The following is a 16,608-nucleotide window of genomic DNA, read 5'->3' as shown; positions in this document are numbered from 1 at the left end:
TCCTTGTAACACAGGGAGCAGGCAGGGACTCACACCTGGGACCGATCTGCCACCTGATCGGCTCACCTGGCACAGGTGTGCTGCCCCTGCCTCTGTGCGTGTGTGTGTGCAAGTGTGTGGAAGAATGTGCACACATCTGTATGTGTGGGAGTGTGTGCATGCTTGTGCTTGCACATGTGCATGTGCATGCATGCACGTGTGTAAGTGTGCAAGTGTGTAAATCCTGTGTTCACTTCTGGGCCCCTCGCTACAAGAAGGATGTTGAGGCTCCGGAGCGTGTCCAGAGAATGTCCAGAGCAAGAAAGCTGGTGAGGGGGCTGGAGAACAAGTCTTACGAGGAGCAGCTGAAGGAACTGGGGCTGTTCAGCCTGGAGAAGAGGAGGCTGAGGGGAGACCTTATTGCTCTCTACAACTACCTGAAAGGAGGTTGCGGAGAGGCGGGAGCTGGCCTCTTCTCCCAAGTGACAGAGGACAGGACAAGGGGGAATGGCCTCAAGCTGTGCCAGGGGAGGTTCAGACTGGACATCAGGAAAAGATTTTTCACGGAAAGGGTCACCGGGCACCGGCAGAGGCTGCCCAGGGAGGGGATGAAGAGCCCATCCCTGGAAGTGTTTAAAAGACGCGTGGACGAGGCGCTCAGGGACACGTTTTAGTGGCAGATAGGAGCGGTTGTACTCGATGTTTCAAGAGGTCTTTTGCAACCTGGTGATTCAATGATTCTATGTGCGCGCGTGTGTGCACGCGTGTGCGCGCGCGCGCACGAACCTTCTCCCATCGCTGCAGGGGCACGTGTGTCACTGGCCGCGCGTCCGCGCCTTTGTGTTTGCAGGCACACGCGGGGATGGGGGGGGCGCGGGGGGGCGCGCGGGAGAGGGGAGCGAGGGAGAGCGAGCGCGTGTGCGCGCCCGCCCGCCCGGGTGAGCGCGCGCTCCTGCCCCGCCGGCACGTGCCAGTGGCGCGCGCGCGCCCGCCCGCCCCGCGGGGGCACCGAACGGCCCGCGCTCAGGACAGCTGGGGTCGGGTGGGCGCGCGACGTCGCGGATCCCCCCGGGCCTCGCACCCCCGCCCCGCCCCTCCCGCCATTGGGCCGGCGGCGGCCCCGCCCCGCCCCGCCCCCGGCCGGGCGGCAGTTCCGCACGGGGGGAGCTGCGGCCGCGTCCCGGCGGCGGTATGGGCTGGAGCTGACGGCGCCCGCCCCGCACACGCCGAGCGCGGGCGGAGGCAAAAGTTGCGTCTCGCCCGCCCGCGGGAGAAACTTGGCGAGGCGGGGCGGGAGAGTGGAGCCGCGCGGTGCGGGGCCATGCCCGCCGCCAGCCTGCTGCCGCTGTTCGGGGGCGCGGCGGGGCCGGGGGCGCTGGGCGGCCCCGCGGGCGGCCCCGCGGGCGGCGGGGGCAGGAAGGCGTCGGGCCCCGGCGCGTTCCGGCTGACGGAGAAGTTCGTGCTGCTGCTGGTGTTCAGCGCCTTCATCACCCTTTGCTTCGGGGCCATCTTCTTCCTGCCCGACTCCTCCAAGCTGCTCAGCGGCGTGCTGTTCCACTCGGCCGCCCTACAGCCGCCGCCGCCGCCGCCCGGCGGGCAGCCCCGCGCCCCGCAGCACCCCGGGGGCGGCGCGGGCACCGGCAGCCTGGAGCGCATCCGCGCCGACCACGAGCGGGCTCTGCGCGAGGCCAAGGAGACGCTGCAGAAGCTGCCCGAGGAGATCCGCAGGGACATCCGCCAGGACAAGGAGAAACTTCTGCAGGACGCCCGCGGCAGGAAGGAAGCGGGAGCCCCGGGGCTGCCCCAGCGCCCTTACCGACAGCCCATGGGCGCCGCGGGGCGGGAGCCCGCAGATCCCGGTGTCCGGCAGCGGAGGGCGAAGATCAAAGAGGTGGGTGGTGGCGGTGACCGGTCCTGAAACCCCCGCGCGGGGCAACAGGTCGCAGTCGGGAGCCCTGCCGCTTTCCCCCCGTTCGCTCTCCGGGTGCGCCTCGCCCCGCACCGCCGCGTCCTGGCAGCCTTGGAGCCGCTTGGCCGCGCTGCCCCAGCTGTTGCGCCGAAACCGGGGGAGGATGCGGTGCCCGGCGAGGAGAAGCGGCACCCGGGAGCCCCACCGCGGTGCGGGTCCGTGGGACATCCCGGGAGGGTGTCCCCCCGCGCCGGTGGCAGAGGAGGAGTCATAGAATCACTGGGTTGGAAACGACCTCTTGGATCATCGAGTCCAACCATTCCTATCTGCCACTAAACCGTGTCCCTGAGCAGCTCGTCTACCCATCTTTTAAATACCTCCAGAGATGGGGACTCCACCACCTCCCTGGGCAGCCTCTGCCGGTGCCCAGTGACCCTTTCCGTGAAAAATCTTTTCCTGATGTCCAGTCTGAACCTCCCCTGGCACAGCTTGAGGCCATTTCCCCCTTGTCCTGTCTCCTGTCACTTGGGAGAAGAGGCCAGCACCCGCCTCTCCGCAACTTCCTTTCAGGTAGTTGTAGAGAGCAATAAGGTCTCCCTTCAGCCTCTTCTTCTCCAGGCTGAACAGCCCCAGTTCCCTCAGCCGCTCCTCGTCGCCCCGGGGTGTCTCGCCAACAGTTTGGAAGTGCGAGCTGCGCGCGTTGGTGCCGCGCTCCCGGGAGGCTCCGGCTCGGCTCGGCTGTGCGGTGACACCGGCTGCCCGGTGACACCGGCTGCCCGAAACGTTGAGGGTGTTCGGCAAAATGCGCTCAGATTTAGGTTATGGCAGTAAAGTATCAGAGCCGTAATACGTTTTGACGAATTCCCGGAGCTGCCGTGGTCGCTCGCGCTGCTTGGTTGGTTCAGGTGCCGTTTTAAAGTCTTTCGTTAGAGAAATTCTCCGAACGATGTGTAGGTCAGACTGTGTGAGCAGAGCTTGGCAGAGTCCTCTGACGGAAGAAGAATTTCCTTGATAATATAGTTCAACTTCCGTAATTACTGGCTGGTTTATTTATCGAACTGACAACTTCGTCTGCCTGCAGAGATTAGGATTTACGGATTAATTAGTAGTATATGTTTCCCGTTCCGTGGTGATGGAAATGAGATAGGAGTGAGGCTGTGCCTACTGAGTGTTTCTGTGTTTGTGAAACATCGTTAGCCTTATTTGGACTGATTTATTTTTATTGCGTGTTTGTACGGAGCGGTCTGAAAAGTGGGTCCTGATATCACACGGAGCACCAGATAATACACTCCCACAAATCTCAAGTTATGTTCTGTGCTCTGGAGTCCTTGCATCAGTTCAACTATTTTGGCAATTTGTGCAGCAGTCATAAGCAGCAAATACCAATGCAGAGGTATTTTGGGGGTGGTGGTGCATGGTATAGGCTTCTTCCACTTCGTGTGCAGTTCTCCTCTGTTTGTAGTTGCACAGCCTCCCCGAACATTATACAGAACAATTACAAATATCAACAAACTCTTTTCCCAGTTGTTTCGAATTGCCATGTAGAAGTACTTAGAAGTAATGGGGCTCCAGACCCGATGTACGTGATTCTGTGTAGAATTGAAGACTGCAACAAGTAAATAAGCAGGAAGAAGTTAAAAGTATACTGGTTTTGCTCGTCCTAGTCTGTGCCAGCTAGTCCAAGTTATCTTTTATTATATATGGATACATGTGTGTATGTGTGCTTGTATGTATGTGTGTGTACATACATACTTAGGTTCCCCAGTATCTCTTTTTTCCTCCCTTTCCCTTCCATTTCCACTCTTTCTCTTCCCCTGCTGCACCGGAGCCACTAGTAACATAGTAACTCCCTAAACCAGGTTTTTGGCTGTGTAAGTGTACCAAATGACAGAGAGTGCCCTTAGTTTCCAGGTCTTTATTTTTCCTTCATATCTCACTATAATTCCTCAATACTGTGTATTGTTTCTGGGAGTTTCCTTTCCTCCTGATTCAGTATGTAACATGTTGTTTACTTAATTGCTCTTGCCTTTTTGCAGTACCTTGACTGGTTTGATTCTTCTTTATTAAAGAACGCTTCCATTTTTTTTTCCCCTCCCTGACGATAAAAATAGTGTTTCCTATTGTTGTTAACTTGCCTCAAATTGCTTCATGTGTTGGTCTTTATGTTGCTTTTCTCACTTTCTATGCAAGCTCTTATGCACTTTTTTTATGTTGATACTTTACTGGCAAGCTGCAATTCTAATCTGCAGTCTTTTTAGAAATGGTTGTAAATGGTAACTTTAAAGTGTGAACTTTCAAACTGTGCTGTACAGGCACAGAAACTGGGATTATCCCTTAGAGCTCCTCTTGTTGTGGCTGGTGGTTCCATGCTGGAGTTGCAACTCTGAAGTATCATTCTGCTTTCATACCCTTTTGAGCCTGGAATCTGCATTGTATGATGTATGTTGTATTAATAGAACTCAGAATTCAAAGCTATTCCTGTATATATTTCTGACAGAAGGAAACAGGCTAATATAAAGGAAAAGAATGCCAGGAAATAAGGTTGTTCTTTCCTGCATTTCTGTCTTGGAAGAATCTATATCTTCAACATACCAATTTAGAGCTGAGGGAGGCGAGAACTTAGAGATGTTTTGTCCATTTACTCTTCTAAATTTCAAGTTGAAAAAAGTGTTTAGAAGTCTAGCAGGTACTAATGTGGTTAGTGATCATGAAATGTTAAAATGCCAAATGCCATGATTTTATAGCATTTCTTAACAAAGTTTTGTCATAGAAATTTTAACTGTTTTTTTTGTGGCTTTTTTTTTGGTATTTAAAAACAAGTGAAACAATTTTTTTTTTTAACTTCTATTTAGTTTCGAAACCTACATAGTATGACAAATAACTAGAAAAATAGGTTGCTAGAAGCTTAACAAACAAGTAGAAGACTTGTGGAAACATGGAGAAGTGGAGATTGTATTACTGTCACTGCCTTCCACTCTGCCACAATGATATGGTTATTCTCAAGGTCTTTGTGTGGTAAGTCTTCTGATGTGTTACACCTGCAGTGCCTGCTTGTGCACATAGGTGTGCATAGGCTAAAGACCAGAGATACTTGTGACCTGTGATATTGCTCTGTTTCTCCTCTGATTATGAGTTACTGGCAAACTCGAAAGAGCATCTGTCAGTACTGCCTATAATGGGGTTTACCCAGTACTTCCTGTCGTAAAACCGCTGTCAGTTGCTTGTGGCTGATGAATTTCTTACTGTCTGACTTCATGTTGCCTTTTCTGAGTGTCTTACTCATGCTGGATGCTTCAGGAAGGCTTGAACAAAGAGGCACAGCTGCTTTTGAGCATACCACTGTGCTTGTATTTTGTCAGTGCTTGGATCCTTTGGGCAGTTACACAGATGCTTTGCTGTCTCCGTGGCTTGGGGTGGTGTCTGGATTCCAGGTACCTCTCACACTGGTCTCTGTTTTTGTGTCCTGATAGGAGCCAAACCCCAGACTGTGAATAAGTAGGTTGTGGTTTGTGTTCCTGCTCTTCCACTCATTGATTTGAGAGGTGGCCACACTTTTGAGCAAGTATCTCCTGTGATATCTGTTCCCCATCTGTAAAAAGGGGAAGTGGAAGGCAGTGATGACTCTGTTGCACTCAAATAAATTGAAAGTCTTCCCGTCCCGGGTGTTGTCACTGTTGGTTGTGGCTGGACATCTTTGTTTCTGATGTCCAGGGAAGACTTGCCAGTGCACAGGCAATTTGGAAAAGGCAGCAGCTTGATATTAACAAAAGTGATTAGAAAAGAATGGAAATAGTGGGGACAGGCTATAGAGGCAGGAGACACACTGTTTCCATTAGGGAAATCTGATTTTGAATCCTTTCCAAGACTCATTCCTCTCTTCCAAATAAACAACAAAAAAAAAAGTGATTGAATTATTTAGGTTTTAGGAAAATAGCAAACACTGAACTTTTTTTTTTTTTTCCCCTTTTTTCAGAGGAAAGGAATAGAAAACGATGAATGATCTAGCTCAGGTACGAGAAGCAATATAATCACATTAGTGCAGTGCTCTACCCAGGCTAATTAATCCTGCTGAACAGCAAACTCTTGGTGTTGGTGGAGTACCATACTAATGCGGCTGTGCTGCTCTTGTACAAGGTAGCTAGCTTAAACTGTGCACATTATTGTTCAAAGCTCTTTGGACATATCTTCAGGATAAAAGCCTCCTTGGGAAACTGGAATCGATGTCTGAAGTTACCTAATCATGCTCTATGCACCTTGCAGTGCTCCAAATACTTGCACAACTCTCAGTTGTTGCAGCCATCTAGAAGTCTTATTATTCACTGGTTGAACTATCATTCCCGAGTATTAGCCCTTTGAGCTCAACAGGGCAATGGTCACAAATTGGTGAAACAGGCTGCAGCTGAAGATTACTTCGTGTTGCATTTCTATATAGAACCAATTTGAGGTTGTATTGGCATTTTGAGTTCTGGAGCTTCCTAGACAAAGGTTTTGCTGGAAGTCATTAGGCTAAGTAAGAAATCTTAGCAATGTTGCATGGAAGTTCCAAAGTACCTGGAGGAAAGAAAGTTTGTCAGCATGGAAATAAAATGCTAATCAGAGTTCTGATACACACTTGATATAGCAGCGATTGGGCATAAACACAACTTTTTGATAAAAGGGAGGAGTGATGGTAAAGTTCTAGGAGGTGGCTTGCTGATGAAAAAGGTTGGTCAAACCTTTGCGCCTTCCTGCCTGCTTCCGCTGCTTGCTTTCCTATTGCCTGGTATCCTGGTGTCTGATCAACAATGCCAGGTTGGGGGGAGATCTGTTTCCTTTTAGTGATTTTTCTGAGACAAGGTGAGCTCACTATTAGTCATTGCTGTCAAAGAGGAGGGAAATCTCTTCTTACCACTTGCTCTTGACTGCCTTCTCCCACTGTATCCTGATATTGATTCTTCTGTAGCTGTCTGTAAGCTGCTTCAGCTCACTAAACCATCAGAAAACTGGCAGAGCAAAAAAGTTGGATAGTTTTCTGCCAAGTTGGTGAGTTGCCGGCCTTAATGGAACGGTTTACTCAGTGCTAGTGTAGGCTGTGGTGACGGAACAGTACTATACAGAGGAAAGAGGTACAAAACCTCTTTCAATAGCCTTGTTTTTAAGAGCTGGTATCTGATCTTCTAGCCTAGCTTCTCTATTAAATTTGAATATCTGCAATGTGACAGTTACATAGCAAAGGGTCAGTCTACTGTAATAACCTGTAGCAGGCTGAAGTGCTGCACTTCAGGAGTCTGTTACCTCCCAACTCCTTCTGTCAGAGCAGGAAAGGGGAAAAGGAACCTGGTGGCAGGATTTACTGAAGCCCCATCTCCTATTGATGGAAATTCAGAGTGGTTTTACTGGGAGGAAGGTTGCTGTGCCTTGGTAGGAAGAGGAGGGGAAGAGCTCAGATGCAGCTGTAGAAGTACTGAGTTGTTTAGGTTTCAAACAGAAAAAGCCACCTTCTCTGGTAGTACATTTCTTTAAGAGCAAGATACAGTGAAAGGAAAGGAATTGACGTGTAAAGAGTAAGCAGCGTGGTAATTCCTGGAAACATGCTCATGATATAATGCATTTTGAAAGAAATTTTGTTAAAGTAGTTTGTGACCTTAATGCTGACATCTTGTAGCTGTCATTCAGTTTGTCAAAGGACTTTAAAATGAATCTTGGCTTTTTTTTATCCCAAGGCTTTATTTACCTACCTATTGTCTTCAGTATTTTTGTGTCTGCTAATTATTTTTGAGTGTTTTGCAGTGTCTTCCTTCCATACAGTTCTATTATTTTTAATGACTTTAGAAAAGGTACTAAGGAGGTGACTTAAGTGCCTAAATAAAGGAAGTCAAGTATGGTACGAGGGAGGTACCTTTTACCCCTAACTTAAAGTCATCTCATGGGACTTGTAGACACTTTCCCTGAGTTTGCTGGGAGACTTGTGTTTTTGTGAAGTGGCAGCTGGAGATAACAGGGGTTATCTTATGACATCAAAAACGTCACAAAACAGTAAGTTAAACTGACTGCTTAGGGATAATGGCACTACAAGGTACAGAAAAGCTTGATCTGAGTTACTAAGAGCATAATTCAGTGACTCTGTTAAGCAACCTCTTGGTTCTGTCACTTGGCATACCCTATACAGAGCCAGTTCAACCTGCCAACCAGACAGAAAATTACCGCCACTTTTGTTGGATTTGTAACTTGGTGGAGTAGAGAGCTTAAATGGCTTACTGGAGGTCTGGGAACCCCACTAAGCCAATGCATTTGAAAGGAAAGCAGTGTAATGGAGACTGGGACTGTGGCATCTTTTTTGTCCACAAGATGTGAAATAGGGTATGTTTTTGCCAAATTAATGTTCTTTCTGCTGGGAGCCCTTAAAGTTGTTTTTAGGGGAGGACATTGTTTCTGGCCACCTGTTCCCAGTCAAATGACTTGGACTTTCTGTTATGCAGGCAAATGTCCGTCTGATTTGAATGTTGGTCGTGAGATGGAGAGATGTCTCAAAGTGTGACAGTGTGCATTTTTCACCAGAACAGGCTGTGTTCCCATTGCTTGTTCATGTTTTTCAGCCTTAGACCTATTTTCTGTGAGCTAGGAAGAATATTTAATTTTGTATGTTCCAACTTGGTCTGCGTTCTCAACAGGTAAATTTACCAAACCAGACTGAATGTCCTGTGTAACCGGATCCTTGGAATTGTGGGAAAATGAAAAAGCGTTAAATATTCAGTGGAAAACATCTGGCTTTCACAAAAAAATCAAGTGCATGATTAATTCTTTAACTGAAAACCCATATGCACATTTTATATAAAGGTAAAACCTGAATTCCAGAAACAGGGCTCTTTTCATGAAAGTTAAATTAGGTGATGTAAAGACATGAGGTAAAGCTTAAAATGGAATGTCTCCTGCATTTTGGCAAAGGTGTATTCTCATGATGATAATTTTGTATCTTGTGTTAGTATAGCAGCCCATGGCAGCCGTTTAATATAAAGAAATAGAGTAAATCATAATGTTGGTGAGTACAGTTGCCTAAGGCTGTAGTTCTGTGCTGTGGGCAAACTGAAGCAGAAAAAAATCCACCTGCTTATTAAAGTCTACATTTAAGGCTGAAAAATGTCATATCTTATTAACAGGAAAACAGGAGTTGTAGACAGCCAGGCTTTGATAGCCTTTTTGAATGTTAATGAAAGCACAGGGCTATGAAAAGAAAATCATGGACACATAGGAGACAGCACTTCTTGTGGAAGGCAATTAACATTGTTACAGAAGCACTTGCATAACTGTTGGATGGACAGACCTTTTCTTAAAGCTGTCTGAAACATACTGCTGTTAGAATTGTTGAGTGTGTTAACTTTCTGTTTGGTTGGTTTGGTTTTTTTTTTCCTAGCTTGAGGAGTCAACATAGGTGTAAATATCTGTGGCTTTCATCTTAAATGTATTTTAACTTTATCTGTTCCTTTATTTACAAATCATAATTTTGTCTTCCTAATTTACTTTGCAGAATAAGAATAGTACTTCAGGAAAGTGTCTTTGATTCACTGTTTGCTGCTGTCTAATGCAGCGCTTCTCTGGCAGTAAACTGCCAATAAACAGAGTAACAGAGTAACTGGTTTGGTTTTTTTTTGTAACAAACTCAACTATTCAGATGTGTCTCTGTATAAAATATGTTTTAGACATTCAGTTTTGAAGGATTTTATGGGCTACTTCTGAATTATTTCTAGAATTGTCATTTTACAAATGAAGAAAATTATTGTTTACGTGGGCCTATGAATTAAGCAATATGGCCAATGTACCAGATATTGCACATTGTACCAACCCTTAATATACTAGTCACTTGTCTGTGAAAATCTCCTTTAGCCACAAAATTTGTTTAGTTTTTTTGTCATATTTATTTTTTAAGCATGCAATATAAGGAATGTGTGCAGACATCTGAGAAGCATCTCTGCTCTTCTGTTTTCCATGACTTTTTCTAATTGAATCTGCAAGTCTGTCATGAAAACATAATTGGTGAGTAATAAAGCACATGCTGGCCTGAGCTAGATTAAAAGAAACCTTCTACAGGATTGTGGTTAAGTCGCTGTTGTATCACAGTGCTCAGCAGCCTTGCCTGCAGAGTCTGGAAGACTTTATAGTTGTGATAAAGCAGTTTGGTTTTCTAGGGGTCAGAAGGATCTAGTGACTTGTGCGGGATCATGCAGTGTGACAGTAAAGAGCAGAGGTTGACTGCCTGGCTGCAATTCACTTTTCTTCCCCACGAAACCAGGGTCTGTTGCTTTGTGCTGGGCAAAGGCTGTCTGCTCCTACCCACGCTGCAGGTCTCTAGCCAGGACATGTCAGCTCACGAGGGGTGGTTTAAACCTGGGGTTTGGAGCCTGAGTCATGGCTGCACATGGGCACCTGTGTTTTGCCACTGAACTGCTGCTAATCATGCTGTTCATTATGGGGGAGCCTAAACCTGAGACTAGCTGGTTCTGTTTAGGTTACTAGCTGTAAGCTTTTTAAGCGATACTTCAAATCAAATGCTTTTTTGAAGTCCAGTCCTGTTTTGAAATAAGGCAAATAGGGTATTGAAACTCCCAGTTTGCCTTTCTTGTGTTTGGAAATCTTCAGTTTGAACTGTGTTGTAACCGAGACATGCTCGTATGAAATAATATGACAACTTGCTATAACTCTTTGCAGTAAGCTGATTGGATTTTATAGCTGGTGTTTATGAAGATACAGATATTGCTCATTCTGATGACTCTAATTTTAAAAGCTTTTCAAACAGATTGGATGAGCACATAACCTGCTGTTACATTGTTATAACTCTTAAAGCTAAACATTCACAGCCCTTGTGGGAGCACTGAGACACAATCTCTTATGGAAAGGTAACTACAAGTGTAAAATCTGTTTTCATTTGTCCTCCCACTCCCTCTCCTTGGCTTTTAAATTGTCGTAGGAATAAAGCAAGTGAATGGAAGTCTGGCTTCTAAGAAACTTGGGCCCTTTTAGTTATTTGGGATTTTTTTGTTTGTTTGTTTTTACAAATCTCTAAAGTCAAGAAGTGACATGAAGGTCAGAAGAGATGGTGGGCAGAGGACCACAGCCATGTGGTACAATAGATAAGTTGCTGACTATGAAGCTGTTGTTACAAGACTTCCTGTGTGCATCTCAAAAATTATTTCAGAAGCATCGACTTTTTTCTCTGATGCTGGACAGAAGCAGAGGTTGTAATTTTAATGTAAAAAATCATGGAGCTTTGCACTTCTCATGTGAAGGTATACATTGCTGACACTTAGGTTAGAGGCAGAACTGTATATTACTTACATGAATAAAAAGAAAGGAAAGAATATCATACTTTTTTCCCAGAATTTTACATCATCTGATTTGTGTCGGGGTGATCTTATTGCTTGGCAACATAAACTCCTTTTGAATTATTCATTCAAATTCAGTATGTGCTTTTAAAACATCGCAATAAAATTGCGTTAGATCAGTGTAGCTTGTTTCTTTAATTAGTATTCAGACCACTGTGAGGTTGTTTTTTAAAGTATCTGCATATTTTTCTATCACTTAGTCCACAGCATAATAAACATCTCTGTGCCTTTTGAAATTTCTTTTGTTCAGGGACTGCTTTCTTCCAAGAAAATGGGAAGTAGCTCATGTAAAAGAATATCAAGCTAAAAAACATTTTGCTTTCAAAGTATGGTGCTTAAGAAGATAGTAATTTTACTATTCACTGATAAACACACGCAGATGCAGACCCAGTCTTTAATTCCACTGTCAGTTTTCTCACTGCCTTTGAGCACTGACATCTGTTGGTGCACTGAATGGTGATACTAATGATAAAGCTTTGCCCATAGTGCTGTCTGCAGGGAAATCTGCTGCTTGTTACTGTGGTTATAGTTCTCCACCCATCTGTGATTTTGAGAATTGCACTTCAACTTTTGTGTCAGACCTAGCTAGTAATACTCGGCCCTTTAAAGAAGAGAAATAACTGTTAATCGTTTGCAGTGATAGATTTCTCCCCGTGCCCTGCCCTGCAACAGAAAACGTGATTACCGTTTAGAGAACAGAAGAGTTGTACACATTACCTATATGAAAAGTCATAATATTTCGACGATGCATTCTGCTTTCTTTCTTCTGGTAAGATCATCTGAAGAATCACCATGGGAAAAACTGTGCCATATAAAAACAAACTGCAAGTTGACTGATATTTTTATGTCTTATTTTGTAAAGCTCTAGAATAAGCATGGCACCAAACCTGAACTGATTCTTCCTAGAAACGCACATGTGATTTTTGCCAAGTGATATCACAGGACAAGAAGGACATTTAAAAAAAATGACCTTTCTGAAGAAAAGCCCATAAGTCTCTTCATACAGTTTCTTTTTTAAAAAAAAAGACTGTTCATATTGTGACAGAGATGTATTTGTTTGTCTCCTTGTATATGTTTTACATAATAGCCAAATGTATTGTACAGTTGGTAAATGATAAATTCTGTTGTCTGTAACTGAAATGTAGCTTGTTGGGGGCAAGCTCAGATCTGAATAAACACCTTGGAAAAAAAGTAAAAGTCATAATTGGGTTTTTTTTTAATAAATAGTCATCTAAATTGAAATGATACATATGCTGCAAGCAAAATTCAGAACATTAGGATGGTGGAAAGCAATCTTTTTATTTCAATAATCAGTTTTGTTCAAGTCAAATTTTTGTTATGTAAATCTAAACCCTGCAGACAGTAGATGCTCTAGTAGTAGTGAGTTTTTTTGACGTAATGGAAACAGTTTCATGTGTAGCCTGATAATCTGGAAGCATGGTTGGTCTGCATTTATGTGCACTCTAGTCCTTTTTGTTCTTTTCCCCAACCTTCTGCTTTACTGTATGACTTTATTATTGAGAAGGGGAGAGGATTATTGAGAGGTCCAGATCAGGCCACTGGACCTCTGGGGGCCTGATCTCCTGCTTACAGGGCTGACTTCAAAATCAAATTGGGTTGCTCAGAGTCTTGTGCACTCAAGTGTGGAAAATCTCTGTGGACTGAGATTCTACAGCCCTTCTGCAGACATGTTCCAGTGTCTAAAGGCACTTACTGTACGTTTTTAAAAACTTTTACTATTCTATATAGTTAGAATTTTTCTTGCTGGAACTTGTGACCACTGCACTTTCTCCTTTCATTGTGCACCTCTGAGAGCTTGGCTACCTTTTCTCTATGGGCAGCCACTAAGTCATTAAGAAGCATTCTCTTCTGTGGTCTGAACAAACCCAGCTCCATCTCTCTTCTCCTATGTCACGTGTTCTCAATTTATTTATCTCTTAATTGGTACAAAGGAGCTGAAAACCAGGGACAGGGTTCCCATTTGAGGCATCAGGAATGTCGTATAGAAAGTGTTAATTGCTTCCATCACTAACTAGTACTCTTGCTAACACAACCCACTGTACAGTTAGCTTTTATCACTGCAAGGCTGCCCTCTGTACTTGTACTCAACAGTTTGTTCAGGAGTACCCCCAGGGTATTTGTTGCAAAACTGTTTCCTAGCCTGTAAATTCCCATCATGTACTGTGGCATGGGATTATTCCACATTAGGTATAAGATTTTTGCATTTGCTTTTGTTTGGCTTCAAGAGGTCTGTCAGCTCACTCTTCCAGCTTGCTGAGGCCCTTCATGTGGTAACTTGACTCTTCAGCTCCTTGATTGCTGGACTTCAGTGTTACACATCAACTTGGTGAGAGTGTGTTCTGCTCTGTTGTTCAGATTAAGCCTAGGGGAGTGTCAGTCATAGCTATCCACTAGTTACACTTCAAACTGTTTACTGCTGCCTTGAGCTTGTCAGTCCAGCCACTTCTTTCATCCACCTTGTTGACTAGCCAGATAGCCCATGTGTTTTTGGCTGCTGTAGTGCTAAGGGGGACTGCATCAAGAAGTATGCTGATGTCAAGGTAAATGGTGTTTGCTGCTCTGTCCTCATCTCCAGAGCCAGTGGATTAATCATAATGAGTGACTGGGTTGGATGAGCACATTTTGCCTTTGGGAAATTACGCTTGCTGTTCACAAAGGTGTTTCTGTCCTTCATGTCTGTGGAAATAGATTCAAGGAGGATTTGCTCCATTTTCTTCCCATGGTTTGGAGTAAGGTTGGCCTGTATTTCCCTGGATCTTCTGTCTTGCTTTATTTCTCAGTTACCAGTGACCTTTCTTAAGGGTCTAGCTGCATTTGTAAGGACGTAAAATTAGCAAATTCTTGTTGCTACCTTACAAATTTCTTGGTTTTGATATAATTTCCTTTTTTTTTTTTGTGTGTGCCATATTGCATGCTTTATAGCATTATAAATATTTTTACAGTATGGTTTTACAGTATGGTTGTACTATTGCACGGCACTACCAATTCATGAGAGTCTTCAGCATTTGATTTTCTGTCACTTTTGATATTACCAGGAGATCTGACTTTATAGAGGCTTGGTTTTGAAAATGAATTCTTTCTTTGTACTGCCTCATGCTCAACATCCAAACTCACTCATCACTTCTAAAAAGGTAGGTTTCCAGCATTATAGCGATACATGAGCATCCCTTCAGTTTGATGAGCCTACTCTAGGCAAAACTCTTTCCATCTATAACAGAGACTATATAACCTTCCTTTCCCCCTGTCTTTATGATCCTTGGTTACAGGAACAGTAATCACCCATAGTTAGTATTCAGCATTTAAAGCACAAGTGCAAAAAGGTAGCTGTAATAGCTACATGAGTACTTTTGGTGGGAATAAGTTTGAGGAAATGGCTTCCAAATTTTAGAAAGAAGTCATGCTTATTTTAACATCCGCTAAGCTTTTTTTCTTAAATTTTCTACTAAACCTATATATGGAGGTTTCATTTCATCAAGAAAGTAAGTTATTTGTTTAACAAACCAAAGCATGACCAGTAGCTGTCTCCACACTTTTATGTTTTTTACTATGACTCAAGGTAACAATTCAGCATTTCATTTTCTGATGTAAAGTGGGTCCTGTAGTCTGAGCTATTGAAGGTCACACCATTTGGGTCTCTTGCATGTGAAAAGAAACTTTAGATGAATGGTCCCCTGATCTGTATGTGCTGGGCATTGAAAAAGATTTTTTTTTTTTGGTAGCTGTAGCCTTGATTGTGAGAACCTAGAAGGATGCAACTATTGTGAAGTTATTTTAAACACATAATAGTGTACTGCCAGGTGTTATGCTCTTCCACTTTAGAGTGACTTTATAGTAGCTTCCTGGTGTGCTAATTACCCATTACTGTGTTTTGTGATGGGGAGATTTTGTGGAAGTTTTTCTTCCCTTCTGTTTGAACACAATAGTTTTATGATGCCTATTATATTCTGTATTTGCCATGAGGAGTCTTATCCACTTCAGATTCATGCCACTATTTGAAAAATGTGTTTTATTTTTGGAGGAAGGAACAAAGCCAGCAGTTGATGCCAAAGACAAGTCTCAAAACCAGCTTTAAAAAGTCCTCTGTGTTCATGTGAACACTGCAGTGCAAATAAATGGGGATGTCATCTACTACCTCAATGTCAAACACACGTAATGTCTATTTTACCAGCCCTACCATATGCCCACATGGAGAAACATTTCCCCAAGAACTTTGTGGCTGGTTGTATTGCAACCTCACCAATAATGATTCTCTGGTATTTGGTAACTTCCTGTTGCTGTTAGTCCTGCAGGGAACTTCTGCACGCTGTAAAGTGAGCTGTGAACGAGCTATAATCAGAAAGGAAATAACTTATTCATGATTTCTCTTGGATATTCCTGCTGTGCTTTAGCATCCAGTTTCAAATATGCTGTTTGTAGAAAATAATCCTGAGTAGCATTGTACATGCTGTCATCAAAACAATCCAGAATTTGTTACCTATTATCTTTTCTACAACCACTCTGCCCCCTGCAAAAAAAACCCACTGAAATTTCAACTTCTGTCTTTTCCTTAAAATAGTTAAGGACTTGACTGAATTCCTCAGAGATGCTATATAGAAGGAGGAGAGAAGCTTTGTGGGCATTTGAAGGGATAGGAAACAATGAAGGTATGTGAAGGAAAACTTGCTCATCTCTCATTTGAAAACTAATAACTGAGAACATTATGAATATGCCACATTTTATCAGGGGAACTAACGTATAAAACAGTGTCTGAAGTGAAGGAAGCTTTGTGTGTAAGCATGTGTGTATATATAAATATATATGTGTGTTAATGAAACAAGACCAAAGAAAAAGCTCATACCTTAATATGTGGAATTATTGCCAAAGAAGTAGAGCCAAACTATATTTTTTACCATCTTTTTTAAGCATGGTAAAGGTAGGGTTGTAGCAATCTTTTCTGTCTGTATTTGCTCTTACTGTAACTAGCATGACTATTTCACAGACGACGTGGTTTGTATATGAGACTGAAACCTGTGAAAAGCTCTTGTTTTGGCTGGTTTGTAGGGAGGAAGTGTTTTTCAACTTGGATGATGAAAGATAGTTCTCAAAACTTGCTGTATATGAAGGTGTATATAAAGGTGTATATGTATATGAAGGTGTGCTAATGACTTTATTGTATGATTAAAAGTTTTATTATTCACATATTTTACCTTTTGCCGTTTGGGCTGCTGGGGAGAAATAACGTTTTTGATCTTCAGAAGTGCTACTACTAATTAAGTATAGACCTCTTTGGATAAGAACAGTGTTTGCTTGCAAGTTACAACATGTTTAGAAATAAATGTCATTCACTATTTTATATGTTACTGA

General features: G+C 43.7%; 1 protein-coding gene across 1 annotated transcript in view; it reads left to right on the top strand.

Moving 5' to 3' along the window:
• Positions 1-1,129: 1,129 nt before the first annotated feature.
• Positions 1,130-16,608, top strand: part of MAN1A1 (mannosidase alpha class 1A member 1) — a 150,576-nt gene continuing 135,097 nt past the window's right edge. The window contains exon 1 of the mRNA XM_054061625.1: positions 1,130-1,870. Within this exon, the coding sequence (XP_053917600.1) occupies positions 1,301-1,870 (570 nt within the window). The 5' untranslated portion in view covers positions 1,130-1,300. The remainder of the gene's footprint in view (positions 1,871-16,608) is intronic.

The sequence above is a fragment of the Cuculus canorus genome, chromosome 3, assembly GCF_017976375.1.
Source record: "Cuculus canorus isolate bCucCan1 chromosome 3, bCucCan1.pri, whole genome shotgun sequence".
NCBI lineage: Eukaryota > Metazoa > Chordata > Aves > Cuculiformes > Cuculidae > Cuculus > Cuculus canorus.
The sequence above is the reverse complement of the archived record's forward strand: the minus strand, read 5'-3'. Positions and strand labels throughout refer to the sequence as shown.